This window comes from Propithecus coquereli, unplaced genomic scaffold (genome assembly GCF_000956105.1).
Source record: "Propithecus coquereli isolate 6110/MARCELLA unplaced genomic scaffold, Pcoq_1.0 Scaffold242, whole genome shotgun sequence".
Classification (NCBI taxonomy): Eukaryota; Metazoa; Chordata; class Mammalia; order Primates; family Indriidae; genus Propithecus; species Propithecus coquereli.
This window is the reverse complement of record NW_012147975.1, coordinates 90,645-112,960: the sequence shown is the minus strand read 5'-3', so window position 1 is coordinate 112,960 and position 22,316 is coordinate 90,645. Positions and strand designations below refer to the sequence as shown.

Sequence of the window (22,316 nt, the reverse complement as noted above, 5' to 3'; positions counted from 1 at the left end):
GGTGCCTACTTCGAAGGGGACTGAGGCGTCACTGTCCTATGTACAGTGCTTCTTGTATCTTCTTCAATAAATGTCTATATTTTTCCTATCACATGGCTTGACACTTTCCAGACCTCGTATGTACATTCTGCATACATACTTCCCATAGGGTTGTGGATCTGACGGATCTGCGGGTCAGATATAGTCACGCACTTCGTGTAAGACTGAGCACAGAGTGGAGGTGTACATACTAGAAGAGTTAAATATCCTTGAAGTTTTATATTGCATCCTTACAAAGTTACGTGGATTTCTGCATCCCAGTCCAGAAAATGAAAGAGCTACTGAAAGATGGTAGTAATTATTCCATTATTCATGTGAACATTTTCCTCCCAGCTACAGCCCAGACTGTCCACCTGCACTTAACTTTGTCATTTTCTGTTAATATTTAGTCAGTGTTTCCAATAAATCTGCCTTCTTCTTCGGATCAAAGGCTTTTACACAGGTCCTACATGCAAAGCAAATAGCTATCCACGGAATATTAGACTTTGACTTGCTCCATTCTCTCATATTTTTTGTGTCTCACACTAAAGAAATGAGAGATGAACAATTGATTCTAAGGCTAAATAGCTAGAAAATATTCATTCAAACTCGAACATTCTTCAGAAAGAGCGTGCGGCAATTCTAATTAGAGGAAGAAACAGACGGGAAGCAAAACCCAGATGTTTTCCACAAGAGTCCTCCTTTTGGCTGTTGTGGCTTCCACTGGTAAGTCAAAAGCACAACTTTAGAGTCTTAGCTAACTTTTAAAAACGATTTTAGGGGTAGATTTTAAAGTCATTAATAGCAGGATCAACAAAGACTTGTGTATTCAGTTATTAAAAATGGGAGAGGGACGATGGATGGTGGTGGTCGGGGGTGGGGGGATCCTAAATCTTTTCTACCCGAATGTTCTGGTTCTTTAACGAGGGAAACACCAAAGTTGAATGGGAAGACTTTAAGAAAAGCCTTTCGATCTTGGTCTGGGATTTAACTGGAACAAAACTGGAAAACAAAAAGTTTGTATAGAAATTTGACTTAGAAGATTCCCGATACAAAGACTGGTGTGGATTGGACAAAGGGAGTGCTCCCTTAATACAGTAGAAAAGGGAATAAATTAAGTTGTCTGACACACGTCTCGATTCCCAAGGATAAATGTTAGTTGCCAAAGTGATAGTATTGTATCTCGATCAAAGTGTTGACTTGAAGCTTGGCTCCAAAGTATAAGACTTTTGAAACCCACCTTTTAAAAGTATATTAAGGAACATACTCAATGGCCATATTTGGTAGCATCTCTTAATAACAGCACATGTATTAGTGAAGAGTAAAATGTCTTTAAATGAAATCAATAATCAAATTAGCAGGCTCTGATCTTTGCTTCTGTTTTTGTTTGTTTCAAAGTGAAAGGTTGAGTTTGCTAACTATCTCTCTCTGTAAATGTTAACACTGGACATCCAGGAAATTTAATTCAACTGAACATTTATCACGTGCTTACTGTATCAAATAGACAAGTCCTGCCCAGCGCAAAGTTTGCATTAAATACACTGAGAGCCAGTCCCTGCGCCGTGTTTCATAATTTTTCATGGAATTGTCTCTACTCTCTTTCCCACCTTCTCTCCTCACCTCACTCTAAGCTAAATTTGTTTGACATTTTAGATGATTTCTTAGAATCTTCCTCTTCCATGTCTGCAAATATGAAAGAGATTTATTTAATGTTAAATAAACTTGGCTCATTCAGAGTTTGTTTCTCCTTTAATTCAAACATTTGCTTGGATTTGATTAGTAGAACTAACCCTAAGTCACCATTTCAGAGTTACTTTAGAATTTGTAAAATTATTTCTTTGAGCCATGCGTTTGATTATTTTTTGCTTATCCTAAACATAGTGGTCCCTGTGCCAGGTAATGAGCAAAGAAACTTTGAAAAGTACAATTTACGCGTTTTTTTGTTGGTTTTTTTGAGGCAAGGTTGGAATTCATTGTTTTTAACCAACCCCTTTTCCAATTATTTTTTTTTTCTTAAACTGGATTTTTTTGGCTGGGGAAAAGCTAATTTTATATCTGATCAGGATGTAAAATTCTGTAAGAAAGACCTTCCCATAAATTATAGAAAGTTAGGGAAAAACTTCAGAGAAAACAGAATTTTCAGGGTCCACTGGAGACTTACAAGGCAAATGGAGATTGGAAATACCAGAGGCCAGGAGCTCTGCTCTCATGTTTCTGCTTTTTAGCGCTGGCTGGGCCGTGGGCTAGTATGTGTGCTGGCAAGTCTTCCAACGAGATCCGGACATGTGACAGCCACGGCTGCGGACAGTACTCTGCTCAAAGGTACGGGGCTCGCAAATAACCGTCAGGCACTTTCCCTCCCAACCCCTTTGCTTCGCGTCCTTGCCCGATGTTCCAAGGGCTCACGATTATCTCCCCTCTGACGGCATGAAAACCCAGAGAGGTAACTGGCTCCATCGCTGTCTTTGGAGCAGTTTCTAAGAACTCTGCCTCCAGTTTGGCCTCCAAATTGGGATCAGAGCATGGAATAAGGAAAAGAGAAGGGAACAAACACAACATTGTCCCTCTCAGTGTTGTCACACATTGACTTATCTCACCTGGTGGCTCCAAAGGCGAATCAAACATGGAAGACAATTTTGCCATGGACTGGGGAAGGGCGGAATGGATTTGGGATGACTCAAGCGTATTACATTTCTTGTGCAGTCAGACCTCTCTGCTAATGATAATCTGTATTTGCAGCCGCTCCCCAGCGCTAGCATCACTGCCTCAGCTCCACCTCAGATCATCAGGCATCAGATTCTTGTAAGGAGCTCACAACCTAGATCCCTCACATGTGCAGCTTACAGTAGGGTTCAGCTCCTATGAGAATCTAATGCTGCCGCTGATCTGATAGGAGGCGGAGCTTATGCGGTGATGCAAGCAATGGGGAGCGGCTGTGAATACAGATGGAGCTTTGCTCACTCTGTGGACTGGCAGCGGTCTATGGCCCGGGGGTTGGGATCTGCAGTATTAAAATACCACATACAGTAAATGATGTTCACAATCACTTTTCCAGATCACTGAGAGAAAAATAAGACTAGGGTAACTATACTTTTATGATAGGTTCCCATAAAAAGACAACTCTTTCCAAAGTGGTCTTAAAGAAGTCAAGATTCAGGTAAGATTTACTTACATGGACTGCCTCATTTCCTCACTATGCCATATAATAATATTAGCTAATTTTGCTTAAGGCTTGCTGTACCAAGTACTATTTTAAACACTTTAGTCTTTACAACATGGTTATTTCTACCCGCAGGGAGGTTAAAATTGGGCTAAACAGAGTGAGGAATCCTAGGATATCCCAGTATGTTCTCACAGCTTCAAGTTTTGGTGCCCTAGCCTGGGAACAGCGGGCTAACGCCAAGTTCCTGGGCAGCAGAGTTTCCAGGGCAGCTCCTCCAATCTGTTCATTCTTATTTACATTCTAGAAATCAGAGGACTCACCAGGGTGTGGATGTCTTGTGCCCTGCTGGATCTACTGTGTACGCACCATTTACTGGAATGATCATGGGCCAGGAGAAACCTTATAAAAACAAAAATGCTATCAATAATGGTGTTCGCATATCTGGAAGAGGTAAGAGAGGTGAAGTCTATGCTGGGACAGCTACTAGAGATGCTGGTGCTTATTTAATGCAGTTTCCATACATAGAAGTTTTGTACTTCCTTCAAAATGGTAAAACCTAGAACATAAAGGATATAGAGTATACCAAACTAGCCGATGAGTGTTCAAAGATGTTCCACCACATTCCCTGATACATTCTGCTCTGTGCACACACATTCCACTACACTCTATGGCTGACTGAAGGTGTCCCTTCCTGTGGCCCATGTGGTTTTGCTTAACAACCTATAAACAAAACCACTTTCAGCAATAACCATAATGGATAGATTCTTTCATTTACCAAAATCCCACAAATCATAAATTTGGCATTTCTGCAAGAGCTGAATGTGAAGTATTTCCAAAGCCTCTATGTTCTAGGTAAAGCTAAGTCTCCTGGTACTGCAGGTATTGGGTTCGTTGTTCGTTGTTTTAATTCTACTGAGGTCTAGCATAGACACAGAAAAGCGCCCAGCAGTACATGTGCAGCTCCATGAATTTTCACAAAGTGAATACACCCGTGTAACCAGCACTCACATCAAGAAGAATATCACCTGCATCCCAGAGAGCCCTTGTGCGACCCTTCGGTCATTATTCCCAGCAAGGGTAATTGCTAGCCCAACTTCTGACATCATATGCTAGTTTTGAAAGTTTTTAAAAATGATATAAACAGAATTAAAGAGCATGCACACTTTGTGTGAGGCTTCTGTCATTCCACGTCATGGGTGTGATATTTATCCATGTTTTGCTTACGCGTTCGTTCTTTTTGATCTATGGTGTTTCATTACATGCAGATACTTTCATCTATTTCTCCATTCTTCTTTAGAGGAACAGCTGGGCAGTTTAAAGTTTTAGGTGATTATGAAAATGCTGCTAGAACTTTTTTATACTATACACACACACATACACACACACACATGCATTCTTATTGGGAGTCTAGAGGACACCCCCGTCACCCAGGCTGCAAGAGCCACTTTGTGAGGGAAGCTACGTCTTTGCAGAGCTCTGTGGTGGCTGTTCTCTGTAGCCCAAAGTGACAAGAGAAACTGCTGCCACTGAACTGGGTCCTCCGAAGTGGTGGCACTTAATAGCCAAGGCCAAGGTCAGTGCAGACACCTAAGAAGTGGCAGAGCTGGAGCCGGAATCAGATTGACCTGAACCTCAGAGATCTGTGACATTGGCCAGTCAGTCATGGTGACCCCACAACTGAATAGATGAGCAGCCTTGTTTGATTTGTGCAAATGGAAATGCTCTAGGTCTGGTGAACAAAATTCCGACTTCGGTCATCACAAGAATGGGTCACTGTCCCCAGTAAACTCCCAAACTTCAACCGGTTCACAGTCCAAGCCCTTGAATAAAAGGGAGGCTCAGTCCCTTGGAGGACGGGCTCTGCCACACAGCCAAAAACTTATACTGTAAACCTGACCTCTGGCCGTCCCCAGAGGACTCTGCAGCCGTTTAGCAGGATGACCATACACTGGGAAAGAAGAAATCATCGGGCTTTCCAGAGATCACTGGACATTTGCCCCAAACTGACGCTAATTCCCAGAGATCTGTTAATGAAAGGCCACTGTGGTTCATCGGTCAGACTAGGAGATTATAGGGTCGGTCGGGGGAGTGGGTGTGTGTCAAAGTATTAATAGTTTTTCACTAGAGTCCATCTTACAGCGGGCCCAGTGCACCCCCAAATCTACCCTGTGGCCATTCCCTAGTTCCAGAATGCATGATTGGAATCAGTATGCTCAGCAACCGGCAGAACGCTGCAGGAGTGGAATTCCTGGGTCACGTGGTGTATGTGCACCTTCAGCTTTAGCAGATAACACCACAGTTTCCCAAAGTCTAACAGTTGTACCAGTTTACACTCCTGTCAGCAGCACGTGAAAGTTATGGTTGCTCCACACACAATATTCAGTGTTATCTATTTACTTTTTCATTTCGGCCATTCTGATAAACATGCAGAGGTTTCAATTTGCATTTCCCTGGTAGTTAATGAAATTAGCACTTTCCATATTTATTGATAACATGGATATTGTCTCTTGTGAAATGCCTATTCAAATATTTTGCCCATTTTTCTATTGGATTGTCTTTTTCTTATTGATATGTAGGAGCTCTTTGTATATTCCAGATGCGTCCTTTGTCAGATATGTCTCTATACAAAATACCTTCTCTCACTCTGTGAGTTGCCTTTTCACTTTCTTAATGTCTTTTTTTAAAAAAAGTACAGAACACTTCACAAATTTGCATGTTACCCTTGCGCTAAGGCCACACTAATCTTCTTTGTAACATTCCAATCTTAGCATATGTGCTGCTGAAGCAAGCACTTAATGTTGTCTTTTAATAAACAGAAATTATTTTTAATGTAGTTGAATTTAGTAATAGTTTCCTTTACTGTTAACACATTTTTTTGAACTGGTTAAGACACATTTGCCAACCCCGAAGATATGAAGATATTCTCCTATGCTTTCTTCCTCAAGATTTATCGTTTCACCTTTCATATTTAGATCCATAATCCATCTAAAATTGGCTTTTGTGTAAGAAATGAGATACACTGATCAAGACTTTTTTCTACACAGATTTCTAACTGTCCCAGCACCATTACTTTAAAGAGCCGTTTTTTTTCTACCGCACTATAGCATCTTTTTTCGTAAATCAGGACCTGGATACACGTGGGTCTGTTTCTGGTCTCTTTAGTGCGTTCCATCAGTTCGCCATTCTTGCACAAACGCCACACTGTCTTACTTACAGCACCTTTAAAATATAATTTGATGTTTGGTAGGTAGTATAAGTTTTTCAACTTTATTCTTCTTTCAGATTGCAATCTTGGCGGTTCTCGGCCATTTGCATTTCCAAGTACATTAGAAAATCGGTTTGTCGATTTCCACCAAAAATCCTGCTGGGGCTTTGATTGGGTTTGTGTTGAATATATAGATCAAATTGAGAAGAACTGATATCTTTAAAGTAGTGAGTCCTCCTATCAATGAACATACTATATCCTCCGTTTACGTAGATCTTCTTTCACTGTTACATTAGCAGCTGTTGTGTTAGTTTTCAGTGTAGAGGTCTTACACATCTTTTAATACATATTCATAAAACCTGCCTGATAAATGTTGTTTAGATCTTCTATAGTAGTATTATACAATGGAAACATAAGCCATATATGTAACTTTATATTTTCTAGTAGCCATGTTAAAGGAGTAAGAAGAAACACGTGGAATTAATTTTAATATTAACATAATTATCTTCAAAGTATTTTTTCAAAGTATAATTAATATAAAAAAATTGAGATATTTTACATTTTTTAAATACTAAGTCTTCAAAATCCATTGTTCATTTTACCATTAAAGCACATTTCAATTCAGACTAGCTACATTTACAGTGCTGGATAGCCACGTGTGGCTAGTGACAACCATACTGGACAGCACAATTCTATAGCCTTACTTATTTATTTATTTATTTATTTTGCCCATTTGATCCACTTGCACTGAGAGTAGTGTGTTAAAGTCTCCCATTATTAGTGGGTTTCTATCCATTTCTCCTTGCATTTCTTGTTGTCTCTGCTTTATACAGATGGTGTCTGCGTCATTTAGTGCATGGATAGCTATAACTGTTACATCTTCATTGTGAATTGTGGCATTTACCATCATACATTGAATTCCTTTGTCTTGTTTCCATGCCTTTGGGCCCGAGTTTCACTCTCTGGGAACAGGAACATAACCCGTGCTTTCTTACTGCTTCCATTTGCTTGGCAAATCTTTGTCCAGGTTTTTATTTTTAGCCTTTTCACTCACTGTGTTTTATTCCACCCAGTGTAAAACTGGGTTTTGCTTTTAAATTCAATAGGAAAATTTTTTGATAGACAAGTTAAGCCCATTCACATTGATAGATATGACTCATATATTTGGATCCAACATTGTCATAATTATTATATTACATTCTCTATTTCTCTACTTGGTGGGTCTTTATTTATTTTTTAGTTATTTTGATATTTAGGAAGGTTGTATTTTTGTTACAGTTATTTCCATTTTTCCTTATCTTTAAAGTCTAATAGTTTTATTAGAATATGTCTTGAAGGTGACATCATTCTAGGTCAATTTTCCCAACCAACTAGTGTTTTCCTGCTATTGTTCCTCAATGCCTTTATTAAATTTTCATTTGAATCTACTCTATCTTTGGCATCTTATAATTTAATCTTCCTTTTTAATATGATTCTATCATTTTATTCTATTCCTCCCATGAATGGATTCAACCCTTTCTTTTGCTTTTGGTTCATTTCTGTTATTTTTAAAATTTCTGATGCAAAGCTACTGAAGCCCAGATAACAAACAATTATACTTATTTTCTTTTAGGTTTCTGTATCAAAATTTTCTACATTAAGCCAATTAAGTATAAAGGTTCTATCAAGAAGGGAGAAAAACTGGGAACTCTATTGCCCTTGCAGAAAGTTTATCCTGGCATACAACCACACATACACATTGAGAACTGTGACTTAAGTGACCCTACTGCATACCTGTAAATGGAAGACAAATGACCAGATCTTCTAAACAGAAAGTCTTCTTAAAAACCTGGATGCATATCCTGCTTTTCAAGAAACCTGTGTTCAAATAGAGACATGATCAATGCAAGACATAAAACAGTATTTTGATTTCAATTCATTGTCTCTTTGATGTTTGGGTATGAACTAATTTCTTGGGGCTGATTTTTCTGTCACCTATGGGATCTGGGTGGTTTTGTTTTTTAGATTTTTCGGTCTTGAAGACCTAGGATAAATAAACGAGTGAATTCAAGCTGGACCAGGCTGCATTTTTGACAACTCTAAAACTAGCCTACCTTTATTCTTGGAAATAAAAAGCCTGAAGATGTTTCTATGGTGCAAGAATGGAGAGTGGTTTACAACGCTAGATGTAGTATACACTTAATAAATAATTGTTGAATAAATTGGAGGCTACTTTTGAGTTAAGGTAGTGAAGATTCTGAGCAAATTCCTTAGGTTGGTTAAAATGGTTGGAGGGAGAGCCACTTTCAAGGATAAGAAAGGATTTGCTGGTCTTTCCATACTTCCCCACGCTCTGTAAGAATAACAGGTTTCCTAGGTAATGAATCATGGCAGTCTAAGAAAACATATTCTAGATTTCAGGGAGGCTACATTACAGGAAGTACCAGAATGAGAAGCAGGTCTATCTTTATCAGAAGTATTTCATGAAACTGGGTCAGTTGGTCTCATCTAAACATATGCATACTACAGCTACTTATTTCTACACATCATTGTATATCTATGTATTTATTCTATCTTAGTTATGTTGGCAACAGGTACTAAGAGGAAACAAGACCATACAAATGTTCAAAGAACCAGAAATAATTCTGGCTTCCTAGATTTTAGTCAGTCAGACTAAGAGTAAGGAATGAATAAGTTGAGTTAATCACCCTGGAAACTTTCTTCATAAATTTTTGCTCAAATTCTTTTGAAATGTAGAAAACTTTAGTAGAATGACTCCATTCTTATGTGTAGGTATGCTAGAGAAAAACATCATTAATTGAACTTTATTATTAGAGAAATGGCTATACTTATATACCATGACATATATATAAGAATGTTCAGGATGTCACTACTTGTCATAGCAAAACCTAGTACAACCCAAATGCCCTTTGACAGTGAAATGGAGAAATAAATTGTGTTAAAGTTATAGAATGGACTATTATACAGCAGTCATGATAAATGAACCTCAGTTAAACATAATCAAATGGATGAATCATAGCAACATAGTTTTAACAAAGTCCGAAAGATCACATAAAGCATGATATTCTTTTTATAAAGTCAAAACAATGAAAATCAAAACAAAATTTTAAAGAATACATACATATATAATAAATTACATAAAAAGGAAAGCAAGAAAATAAGGAATACTAGTTACTTCATGATTGGATAGGGAAGGACCACATAGAAAGGTTTACGTTACTATCAATGCTGTAGTTTTATAGTTTGGAGGTGATTTCATGGGTATTTATTATTACAAATAATATGTTATAGAGGCGACAGGACTTGTACGTGGGTGGCAAGGAAGAAAGTTAATGATGATTTTCAGACAGCTGAGAGTCTGTGTCACACGATTAGCACTTTCTCATACCCAGTTAGATACCATTCTCTACTGTGTCGAGACATCTTACACACAACTAGCAAGTTAAGAATTTTTCTTCTAGTTAAAAAAAATTATATCCAGCACTGTCTGATTTGATTATCTCCATCATGCATCTCCTTGGTAACCACACAACCTCAGGTTGTTTCCAAAAATTAAATTTGCTTTCAAAAGATAAAGGCTGTGTTCCCGCTGAGGCCACAAAAAAAAAGGAAATGGCATACCAGCTTTAAAGGCAATTTCCAAAGGAGCTCTCAAATATTTGCACAATGAAATCCATGCTTAGCATTCCAAATAACCTTCTGAAGTGATTATTTAGGAGGCAAAGCAGAGTTGGATATGCATATTGTTTTAAAAGCCAGACTCATTACCCGGAATGGAGAGCTTCCCCAAGGCACAACAAGAAGGTCGTCTCCTGCTCAGCATTCTCCTATCTGCTTAATGGACGTGCAAACTTTGGACCAAAGGATTTCTTTCTGAGGAAGAACTGGAATACAGCGCCCTCTGGTGCATTATAAAAGAGTGGGTTTTTTCCTCCTTATCTTTTAAGTTTGGATGTCAAGACATTAAACTTAAGTCAAAATATTATTAATATAAAGATTCGAATGACACAAGAGTAATAGGACTGAGTAACTTACTTTTCCTTAGTAAAAGTTATTATAATACATACTTCAAAAATTGTGGTATCAGATAATCTGTCAGGTTTGATAGCTATAAATTAATGTGAATAATATCAATTTTTACTTTGAGAATGTTTTATCTGCAGTAAATTAATTTAATAGAAGAAGAAGAAAAGTGGCCAATTTAAGAGGCCAGGCCTACAGAGGGAAGAATTCTCATATCCATTGGACAACATTTATCACACTTAGCGGCACACTGACAGCAATACACACACACTGAAAAATTGGCTTGCCTCCTGTCTTCTCTCTCACATATTGTGTACAATACAAACGAAGCCAGCAAAGCTCATAAGGAAGAAAACTCAAAAAAATCTGAGACTCCTATTTTTGTGTTTCCTCAGTACAACCTACAAAGGGACCTTTCCCCATTCTCTCCATTTACTTTTTGCCCATAAAATTATCCAAACTTTTCCAGAATCGACTAACAAATGCAAATAAATATTTTTAACACGAACGGATTTGCTTACAGAACTAAATATTTTTCAAAGACGAAAGTTTGAAATCTAGTATCAAACTAGTTTATCAAGAATCCTCTAATCTTAAACAGTACTTTTCACAGACTTCCAAAGTAAATAGAGACATTTTCATTAGACGAAGCATTAAAAAGACTCTACGTTTCCTTGTTTTTGGCTGTCTTAAAAATGTTTTGCTCTTCCATTTATGACCCCAGGAAGTCAGACCAACCAGGTCAATTTACATGAGTGAACGAACCCAGATTACTCTAAGTTTTGCTCTAAGATTCATTATAGTGCTTAGTTCACAAGGTTCAACTACTGGGCCACCAAAAAGCAGTTTAGAGCAGCAACTTCTCATTTCATACAGAAGAGGCCACCGGCACGCATCATCTCTCCGTGCTAGTAGGCCATGGGGAGAAACTCCCCCGACCTCTCCTCTCCAGTCCCTCTCTGTTTTGCTCCATTATCCTCAGTGCAAACGCCACTGGCATCCTATCGCCTTGCCGTTCAGGTAAGCACACCCCACCCGCCTGCTCCCGTGCATCATGGTAGGGTAACGCCAGAGGCTCAGCCCTTCAGAATTCCCACCGTCACTCTGACCCCCAGCTCCACCTCCGTCAAGCCAGTGCTTTCATGCTTGTTCTGTTATCCTAATCACATTTTGAGTTCCCTAGTCCACGCTGCTTCCGTACCCTCCTGAAATCTTAAAGTATGAATTATATGATCTGTAAGAGTAATCACTCGGTCTTCAAGAAATTGCTTTATTTTTAACCAGTAGTGTCAGCTCCGCTAGCATTTACTGAGTACTGACTAATGTAGCTCATATCGTTCTGCGAGTGAGGACACAAAGGTGAATACGAGACGCCTCATGGAGCTCACAGTGACAAACACGGCACAGTGGCGAGAATGTAGGCACAACTCAGTCTAACTAAAGGGACTGAAAGTGCTACTTTTACAAAACCATTTACAAATCACAATGTATTCTAATTGCTTAATAGGTGAAATAAAAAAACTGGAAACTAATGAACATATTTCATTTTCTATTTTTTTTTTTTTTAGTTTAATTGGTTTCTTAGAAAGAAATGTAAGACATTGCAGGGAGGATGTAGGGAAACAAGTTTGAAAAACAGAGTACTTCAGTAAAATGTATTGAGTGCCTGTTGTATACTAACTAACCAGCATGCCGGATGCTGGGGATACGTAACAGTGAGCAAAGACCAACGGTGATCTGGCACGGATGGAGTTCACAGTGCAGTGGAGAAACAGGTAATAGACCAGCAATGATAAATCACAACAGCGGTAGGTGCCACAGACGTGCAACCTGATCTGTGAACGGGGAATGGGCCAGGCATCAAGGAAGGCTCCCGTGAGGACGTGACATCGAGAGGAAAGACCTGAGAGCAGAGAGAGGAAGTCAGGTGGAGAGAAGAGTATGTGAAGCCTTGTGACTAGGGGGTGCAGGGTGAGAGAGTGGGCACAGAGGGCTATGGGAGTCTTGGTGGAAATGAGGCCGAGGAAGCAAGGAGAAGCCAGACCTTGTACGTCATTTTAAGGATATATCTTCATCCTAAAGACAATAGGCAGCCACTGAAGGGCTCTGCCTGTGTCACTAGTTAAATTATAAGATCACTCAGGCAAAGGACTCAGCATAGTCCCAGATCCACAGCAGAAGGCCAATGAATGCTGACTCCCTCCCAAACATGTCCTGCAAAATTGACCTAGTGTATTTAATCAATTAACCATCACGATGGGTATCTTTCCTCTTTTCGTATGAGTATCTTTATAAAATGAATCAGTATTTTAAAATTTTAATCTAGTGCCCATCACCTCCCAGGTTAATCTAATAGAGTAGAATTCAAAGTACACTGGAAATTAGGATTTATTAAATCACAAGATGATCTTATATAGTGTTAAAAATTTTGCAAGTAAGTAAATCTGTCTCTGTACCTTGATTTTACACTTAGTTTTTAATACTATGTATTTTATAAAGTATATTGATATCAAGATAAAACAGAAGCAATTAAAACAATCGAACATGGTAAATGATAGGACTTAAGGGATCCCAGTTCAGTCCTACACATTTATTTAGCAAGCTAAAGTGTGCCTCCAAGGGAGGCTGAGGAATCTACTTAGAAACCATCTGCAGTTTTCGGCATCTCAACCATCTCATCCACACACAGTGCCTGTGCCCTGTTTTTAGAGATAACCTGGCTTTTCACATTTCCCATATTTTTTCAAATGTTTCTACAGCAGTCCATTAAGACAGTTTGCAGATGATAAAATATTTGACCTAAAATATTTCAGCAATGCATCTTAAAAATTTGAATTTGCATTGACAGAAAGCAGCTAACTTTACTAATATTATAAAAAAAAGTTCAGACTCCTTGGTAGCCAATTACCAGATAGGCATCACATCGGGAAACCACACTCTTCCCAGGTATTTGGAGACTTCAGCATGAATCTCATCTAGGTTATAATCTTCGTCAGGGATCAAAACTTCCTCCATTATGGAGAGCTGGGTTAGCTTTGTCCCACGCAATCTTACAAACTCAACGAACGCGCTGCAGCTAACCTCACATTCGCTGAGGCCCAAGGCTGTTAAGTTCGTACAGCGTTCAGCAATACGAATAAGTTCATCATCAAGACGCTGCAGACCATTAGCACAAACCACTAACTCGATTAGTCGTGGACAGTTAAGACCTATCCGTCCTAGAACTGCTTTGCTTACTGAACGACCAAAATAAAGATGAGTAACAGGGGTTTCTTCTTTGAAGAACGTTTCGAATTCCTCTTCATATACAAAGAAGTACATGACAACGTTAACTCTAGGGGAGTGTTTAATAAGGGCGTCCCAACTACGTTTTTGGATAGAATGAAATTCAATCTGTCCAGGATTTTCACTCACGACATCAATCCGAAGGTGTTCAAGGTGAACGTGAGTCTCGCTTGAAAGTGCGAGGAGAAGTTCGTCGCTCAGAATGTAATAATTCAACGCCAGTTCTCTGAGGCCTTGACAATGATCAGCTACGCAAAGTATTCCTGCGGAAAAGTGAGCAAATGTCTTAAGAATAATCATACTGATACCAATACAACATTTTGTAAATTTAAATTTGATGTTAGTTATTATTTACTAAAATAAATATCTAATTATTTCTGAGAAAATGGTTGCCAAGACATATATAACTATATAAAATAAAATGTGTAAAATACTCTCATGAGAAACCATTTAAACTATATCTAGCTTGTATATTAAGACTTCTTTTGAAAAAAATTACTATCATGATTTATTTTTCATAAGTATGCAATCTTAAAAAAGAAATTGCATTAGTACTATTACTGTGGTGTAAAAAAAATCGTTCAAGCCTAAAAAAATATAACCTACCATCAGATGAAACATGAGGACAGCTACTCATTTTTAGGAGCCTTAGAGTGTCACTATTATTGGCCACAAGAATCTTCAATGAAGGATCATCCACTGGTGTGTCTTCAATTTTGATCGATGATAACGATTTTGAGTTGACAAAAACAACAGTAAGTGCTGACACAAAATGACACTTGCGTGGCAGTAAGAAAAAAATTATGAAAACATTATTTAAAAATTTACAGCTTTAACCAAATAATTCATTAAAGCAATTTGTATCAACACATGCTAATGAAAACATACTAAGAGCAATTAACATACTACTGTTTTCACACAACCAGTAGCCAGTAGAAGACATTTTTATAACAAAGAATAGTTTTATACTTCTATAATTGATAAATTAAACAATAATAAAGGAAAAAATTCCAAAGATTTTACATAAACATGTCTTCTAATTATTTCAATGTTAAGGAATTGATTTTTAATATTAAAAGGATAAAACTACTGTATATGTATCTCCTAGATCAGAGGTGGCAAATTACGGATCATTGGCTGAATCTGACCCACAGTGTATTTCTGTATATCTCACAAGCTAAGAATGGTTGTACATTTTTAAATGGTTGGAAAAAAAATTTTAAAGAATATTTTGTGACATGTGAAAATTATATGAAACTCAAATTTCAGTGTCCATAAATAAGGTTTGATTGGAACACAGTCATGCCCCTTTGTGTATTGCCTACATCTGCTTTCGCACCACAATGCCAGAGTTGAGGGGCTGCAGTAGGGCTATACGGCCCTCAAAGCCTGAAATAGTTACTGTCTGGACATTCTGACCTCTGCCGTAGAATAAAATTTTTAATTTGTTTGTTCGCTCTTGTATTTTCAGTACCTAAAATAGTATATGGCACACGGTAGATAGTGGATAAATATTTGTTGAATGAATAAATGAATAAAAAGATGTCACAATCTTCAGTGGCATGCTTTTCCTAGCAAATTATCCAAAGTAGATGCTAATCTTTATACTCCTTAAAGACTGACGAAATGAGTAGGATTTCACAAGTTTTCAGATCCAGTATTTTTTGGCAAGGATAGAAAGTCTAGAAACCAAACCCACGCACGATCACTTTCCTTTTTCAAAATCAATTTGGATTCTACCAAAGGTTCTATTGTCCCTATCACAATGACCCAATGGATTATAAATGTTAATTAACTTATAAGAAAATTCATTGATATATACTAATTATAAACTGGTTTTTTACAAATTTTCAAATGGTAGAGGGCTACACCTCTTTACCACATTTTCTGGAGCCAAATTTATTAGAGAAATATAAATACAAGGTTTGTTTTCCCTATAATCAATTCTCAATAGACTGTGCTAGTCCTGAAGGACAAATTTAAACATATTTCATTATAATAGCAATATATTTTTAGCACTTTTTACAGTATTTAGCAGAATATTGTACTTTTATCCTATTTTTCCTTAGTTTACAAATGAAAAAACTGAGTCTCAGAGAGATCCACAAACCTTGCCAGAAGACACAGAGCTCATTTTAAACTCTGGAGGCAGAGTCTGAAATGAAGCTTGCTAATTCCTGGGCCCTAGCTCTGGTGACTACATCGGCTGGCCTAGAAGCTGGGCCTGGAAGCTGACATGCAGCATCAGAGACAACTTTTAGAATCTAAGAATTGCAGGCTAATCTACTTCTATAGCTCATAGACAAGGAAATAACTCTTTAGAAGCAGTAAGTTTTCATCTGATTACTTATGTTACTCTAATCCTCAAATGACCCATTTTTTTTTTTTCAGCGTATCGCTTTAAAAGATAGACAGGCTAGCAGAAACGCTGGATAAAAGAGAGCCATGACCCAGTTTACGAGAGATGCTGCTGCTATTCCTTTCTCCTCTTCTATAGGAAAGTTTCCATTATTAGCCAGTTTTACCGACAACCATAATTTAGTGCTTATCATATATATCTGGCACTATTCTAATTCTGAGTTTATAATGGTAATAAAATGGGCAGAATCTATACCCTCAATGAGTTTATGTTTTGATGGGGGGTGGGGGAAGAGAATAAACATGTTAAATAAATAAGGTGGTTTCAAGTACCAATGAATGATATAAAGAAGATAAAATAAGGCAACATAGTAGAGTAACTGCAGGAAGAAGTGTTGTTTTAGCAAAAGTGGTTAAGGAAGGCCTCTCCGAGGAGATGGCTTCATTCGAGGCCTAAATGAAGAGAAACAGTTATTAGTTTCTGTGGCAGAAACTGCCATTTGCTTTCTAACAACCATTCATCCTTTCTTCTTTGGTAATCCAGTTCCGATTTTTAGCTGGGGACAATGCCACCCAGCTAAAAGATTTCCCAGCCTCCCTCAAATCTGGTATGGCCGCAGCCTGAGATGCAAAGGGAAACATTATGTGGTATTTACGGGCAGTGTCCTTGAAAAGGAGAATGCACACCCTTCTTGCTCCATTTCTCCCATCCAAGTGTCTAGAACAAGGACGTGATGGCTGGAGCTCTGACAGCCACCTTAGACAATGAAAATGAAGAAAACATCTTGTAAAGAGTGGAGTGGCTGGAAGGAGTCTAGGTTCCTAACAACTTCATACTAGCTATGGACTGTCTCACCTATGGATTTCTTTAACGAAAAGGAATAAACTTCAATCATGTTTTTTAAGCCTCTGTTGTTTCGGAGTTTCTACTATATAAACCCAACACCATTCTAACTAGTATAGTTCATTCAATTGAATGTTATATTGTTCTACCTCCAATGGAGAGGCTACAGAATTATAGGGAAAACGTCCAGTATTGCCTCTACAGGCTCTATATTCAAACTAACTATTAATACATAAACTAACACTTGAAAATAGTAAGCAAAAAAATCTAAGTTTTATATTAATGACACCTACTGTGGAAACAATTATTAAAATTACAACATAGATCTAAAGAATGAAAACATGCATAAACTATTTTTGTAAAAGTTAAGTGCTAGTTAACAGAAAACTGCTTTAAATAATACTTTGACTACAAGTAGGACATAATCTCTCTTTAGGAAAAGAATAGTTTTTGCTTAGTTTGGCAATATTTAGGATTTTAGTGTAGCTCCCAATAAAGCATGGTATCCTTACCTTTGACACGTTCATAAAACTTGGCTTGGCTGTTGAAATCAAGCCCAGGGTCTGGATAGAACAATTTACCAGCTGAGAAAGTATATCACAGGCAGCTTCTGCTGACTCTGTGCTGCTATCAACCTGTAAAGATAATTTTTAATCTTAAATAACTTCCTAAAAATAATTTATCTAAAGTTAATGGCAATATAATTATTTAATAGAATTAAATTGCAAAGTCTTATTTATATCTTCAAGCTGTAATATAAATGAACACTTTTTCTTTATACAAAATGTCTCACTCTAAACTGAAAAACAGATGACAAAATAACTTTCCAAGCACTTCATACTTTCAAGTCTTCCACAGTTACCTGAATTTTCATAATGGCACACAAAGGAGGGAACCAGAATCTAAAGTTATTCAATTACAGCTCAAATTCTACACCCAAAATCTACACAAATAACTACAGAAAAACAGGAAACCATTTGGGATAAAAGTTCTGCAAAACTCATTGACTGCCTCAAAATAAGGATCTGGATATCCAAATATGTTGTTAACAAAATATAAGTCATTGTTCCTAGTTAATGCTTATTTTTCTTACCTTAAAACTGACATATTGGAGATGGGCAGCATGCTTTTGAATAATCTGCTGAATGAGATCAGGATGAGTGGACTTAAAATATGAAGTAGCTGACTGGTTCAGCTCAAATTCAAACTTTCTCCAAAGGTCAGGGATATGAAAGACTTCATTCCATCTCCTACACACAGAAGATGCATGGGCTCGATCTATTAAAGGAAGATACTGAAAAATCCGTAATAGTACGTGGTGAGGCAAACTCCCCCAGTCTAGAACAGTGCACATATGAGTCTGGTTGAGAGAAGAGTAGAACCCCAGTTTTGGCTGTTTTGCTGTTGGTGAAGACTGGACAATTTTATTCACAACAGATAAATTCTTCCTCTTCATTCTGTAAACATTAAAAAATGTTAAGTGATAATTTTTTCAGACTCTAATTGTATAAAATAACATTTGAACGTGAAAAGCAGTTTAATTGATACAATTTTAGTAGTAATCTTCCACTCCCGTGCTTCGACAGGTGCTGCTCTGTGCTGGGCATACAGAGATAAGTCAGTGCAAACTGGTTCTCAAAGAGCTATGGCCAAATGGTGAAATATGGTGATAAATACTGTGACCTCAGTTGGGACAAGTCTTAGTGGAGGAAAAAGACGATGGCATTTGATTGACTTTGCTTGTGGAAGAGGCAGGTGCGGAGGCTTCCAAGAGGAAACGTCCAAGGAAGCAGTGTATGTCCCAGGTTTTTTCATGGTCAATTAATGTATATTACTACTTCCTACACAGGAGAAAGCATCACTTTTTAATTGTGCTTAGAACTCCTGGGAGGCCTAGGAGACAGTAAAACACAATTAAAAACACAGGTATGGATAAACCTCAGCTCCGTCACTTACTACCTATATAATCTTGTCGGAGCAAATGAAGTTTCCTCATCTGTAAAGCAGGGATGAAAGTACCTATCTCATAAGGTTGTTGTGAGGATTAAAGTATTTTAAGGGCCAACAGATAGTAAGTACTTAATAAATGTTCCAGTCTTTGTTGCTGTATTAAATTGTCCAATGCAGTTTTTTGAACTATTTTCAAAGTACTTAATAAATGTTCCAGTCTTTGTTGCTGTATTAAATTGTCCAATGCAGTTTTTTGAACTATTTTCATTACTTAAGTCAAAGCACAATTCTAACGAAAACTCAAATGATCTGCAACCATTTTCAGATGACAGTCTGGACACAGGAGCTCTAGAGAGGCTGGATATGGCAGGGACAAAGTCTTTGTGCAAATAACACACCTGATCCTCTCCAGTTAAAGTAAAACAGCAAAGGAATGAGCATTTTTCCCCTCCAAAAAGAAGTAATGTATCTCCAGGTATTAGCCAGCTTTGGACATAACTAAGTTCCAACAAATTTGAAGTCCAGATATATCCAAGTATATATGGTCATCTTGTATACATATTTTACGTAAGAATCTGAAGTATTTTAAGTATACAATTATTTGAAAGGCAAAATAATGGGAACAGTGGTTTTAAACTTTATTTGTCTTTGGTTAACTATTTAACCCCTCCTTTCACCTTTCAATACTAGCAATATACATAGGGAAGATTCAGTGTCATAATTGAAACATACCTTCAAATATAATAGTTATTTAATATGTAAATATCTCTGTTTTGTGATTCACTCTGATGGGAAACATTTCTTAACCACAACATAGAGTTGGATCCCAGAAGCAGGACTGATCTAAAAAGTAACTGAACAAAATGATAAGTCATCTTTAGCGTTTGGAAACCAGAATGGAAAGGAAAAACAGTTGCAAAGTTGTATCTCAAGCATCAGGCAAAAGAGCTACTAAAGAGTATTTTAGTTCAACTAAACCACTTACATGTGTACCTTAGAACTTGTCTATCAATAAAATATAGAACACATGAAACTACTGATTACCAATAATTCAAAGAGATGCTATTGTAAAAGGGCTGATCTACTCTATAATGCCAATTCCCTAAAATGGTAAGGAACAGATAGATGCTGGATTCTAAACTCAGATGGGGAGCACATTCATTGGCATTTTGCTTCTAATTGTTTCATTTGGTAACCTACAAAATGATAGTTAAAATTGCACTGAGTTACTACAAAACAAATTAACCCTAATAGAATCCTTCACTGTAAAAGCAGCAAAGCCAAACATAAAACAAAGACTTCACCCAAATCCCGAGTTAGAGAACTGCAAGGCAGTTCTAACTAAGGAATTGTGCTGTATACTAAATTTCATTGTAAATCACATGGATTGATTTAAATTATTTAGTAAAATCATTGAATTGCCAATTCACTGATAGCAGCATCACCATAAATAAAGGATATTATATCAATACAAATAATTTACTAAAAATAACATTTTCATTTTCTATTTCCTCGTGTACATTAATTTTTAGAGCATAAAACTCATCTGAAAATTATAAGCTTCATATAAAATAATTTTATGGCTATGTGCATAATATATATTTTAGAATGTAAGACAAATTTATCTTCATTAGCTGAAAAATGTTGATATACATTCTAGCCTAAATATATGTGACCGTTTAAAAACCGATCATTTCTTTTTCAAGCCTCGTCTTACCTAAGGAAGGCTTCCAAGTTATAGGTCACTCTGAACCAACGAAATGAAGTCACTGCTGCCATGGGATACTCACCGGCATCCTTTTGGTTTCATTTCCTATCTTCGCAAAATACCACAAAAACACAGTCATCAGAATATATAAACAAACATCCAATAATTTTTAGGCTTAGGATATTTATATATCACTATACACACTGAAGGATTTTGTTAGGAAATTATTGATTTCAAAACTATTTTTTGTCCATAAAAAAACTAGCCTGGTTAGTAGAAATAGTTCAACATTTGCCAGAAATTACACTTGAAGCTCTACCAAGGCTGTGGATCAAACAGTCAAAGGGCTCTGAAAATGCATTTTAATTAATGAGTATAGAGAGACATTACAAAAAATTTAAGGCAGTTCATGACTACGTTTATTTGTTTTTAGGCTGTGTAAACCATTGAGTTTCAGTTTTTAGCAGGACATAACACCATTACAGTTACATTAATAATAATTAAGTAGGCAGATCTATAACTTTTATTATTTTATCATTCCTATATGAATATAGTTTGACTAGTCTGCTGTGAACAGAATATATGCCTCTGAATTTTAAAAGATTTCATTTATATTGATAGAATTGGCATTGATTCATTCATACTCTCTCTGAGGTTTGACAAATTTCAGGCAAAGTTAGGAGCAAAGTCTATGGACACAGCAGAAAATAATAACAGGTCTATACCAGCATAAAACTCATGACCTCGGCATCATGAATACATGTTGTAAAATAAAAATAAATAAGTAAATACCTTCTACTACTTTTGTAAGCCAAACTCAACTGCAAAGAGGAGGTAAATGAAGCAACCTACTAATACGCTAAAAACTTCTCTGAAATCTGTACTGTCTAGCACCTGCCAGTTCTCAATTTCTCTTTGAATCCCACCCCTAAAGTAAAACTGGGGAGGACATGCAGGGGTAAGGTATTTGGGCTCAATATCCACCATTTGGTCTCCCCACTGCCACCTGTTGTTCCACTGATAGCCGAACCACAGTTCTCCAGATAATGCCAAGGTTGGCTCTCCCCGCTTTACACTCCAGGAATAGGGTGAAAGGATCTCTGGGCACACTCTCAGAGCAACACCAAACAAGAGAAAGACAAACCAAGTGGCTTGTATTCCCTCAGTCAGATGACGCACAATTCTATTTACTGCAGAAACTTTTCTACTGAGTTATACCTATGGCTAATTTCTGTGTCTGTAGGGCATTCTTTATGCTAGCGGATACTGACATAGTCTGGTAAGGGTATGTAAGTGGGACTTGCTACCTAAGACTGATAAGAAGATGGTCCACAAGTAACCTGTCTCAATCAGCCCGTCGAAGTCTTCAGAATCAGATGAATTACTTCCCTGGTTGCCGAAGGAACCTGATTGTCGTCTCAGAGTCATTACATGGAATTTTGAGGACCAGTTGAGGACAAAACCAGAACACAGGACACCATCAAGTGATAAGCCATACTTCCAAAAGGGGAGAAATGAGCAAGGTGGCCACTGATCTTCAGCACAATTCGAGTATGAAACAGGTTTATTTGCATTTAGCAAATAATTGATGATAACTCAAAGGTCACTTAGTTTCACTAAGTTTCACTAAAACCACCTTAATCCAAATTCCTTTTGTGATATGTTTACTAGTTTGGTAGATCACGTGAATAGGATTCTCTAAAAGTATCTAAGAAATCGCCCACAGAATTCTCGAGGGCAAAGATTATCAAAGACATTAGAT

At 37.3% G+C, this 22,316-nt stretch overlaps 2 protein-coding genes across 3 annotated transcripts; one reads left to right on the top strand and one right to left on the bottom strand.

Annotated features, from left to right (window-relative positions):
• The first annotated feature begins 496 nt into the window (after positions 1–496).
• Positions 497–8,409, top strand: LECT2 (leukocyte cell-derived chemotaxin 2). Of its 2 annotated transcripts, none has more exons than XM_012646351.1 (4): positions 497–744; positions 2,244–2,340; positions 3,486–3,631; positions 7,999–8,409. In XM_012646351.1, the coding sequence occupies exons 1-4, from the start codon at positions 699–701 to the stop codon at positions 8,163–8,165; spliced, it is 456 nt and encodes a 151-aa protein (XP_012501805.1). In that variant the 5' UTR covers positions 497–698; the 3' UTR covers positions 8,166–8,409. The 2 variants fall into 2 exon arrangements, with proteins under 2 accessions (XP_012501805.1, XP_012501806.1); XM_012646352.1 differs by lacking the exon at positions 7,999–8,409 and adding an exon at positions 4,061–4,262.
• Positions 8,410–13,313: 4,904 nt separating this feature from the next.
• Positions 13,314–18,367, bottom strand: FBXL21 (F-box and leucine-rich repeat protein 21). Its single transcript, XM_012646350.1, has 4 exons — positions 17,990–18,367; positions 17,409–17,531; positions 14,301–14,472; positions 13,314–13,957 (listed from the first exon to the last, which is right to left on the bottom strand). Exons 1-4 carry the CDS (start codon positions 18,350–18,352, stop codon positions 13,314–13,316), a joined length of 1,302 nt encoding a protein of 433 aa, XP_012501804.1. The 5' UTR covers positions 18,353–18,367.
• Positions 18,368–22,316: the final 3,949 nt, after the last annotated feature.

Excerpts from the sequence above, each read along its gene's own strand:
- LECT2 (XM_012646351.1), top strand. The coding sequence starts at position 699 with ATGTTTTCCACAAGAGTCCTCCTTTTGGCTGTTGTGGCTTCCACTG. Across the intron at positions 745-2,243 it reads GGCTGTTGTGGCTTCCACTG|CGCTGGCTGGGCCGTGGGCT; the intron begins GTAAGTCAAAAG and ends TCTGCTTTTTAG. Across the intron at positions 3,632-7,998 it reads TGTTCGCATATCTGGAAGAG|GTTTCTGTATCAAAATTTTC; the intron begins GTAAGAGAGGTG and ends ATTTTCTTTTAG.
- FBXL21 (XM_012646350.1), bottom strand. The coding sequence starts at position 18,352 with ATGAAGAGGAAGAATTTATCTGTTGTGAATAAAATTGTCCAGTCTTCA. Across the intron at positions 14,473-17,408 it reads GTTTTATGAACGTGTCAAAG|TGTCATTTTGTGTCAGCACT; the intron begins GTAAGGATACCA and ends CTGCCACGCAAG. Across the intron at positions 13,958-14,300 it reads TCCTCATGTTTCATCTGATG|GAATACTTTGCGTAGCTGAT; the intron begins GTAGGTTATATT and ends ACTTTTCCGCAG.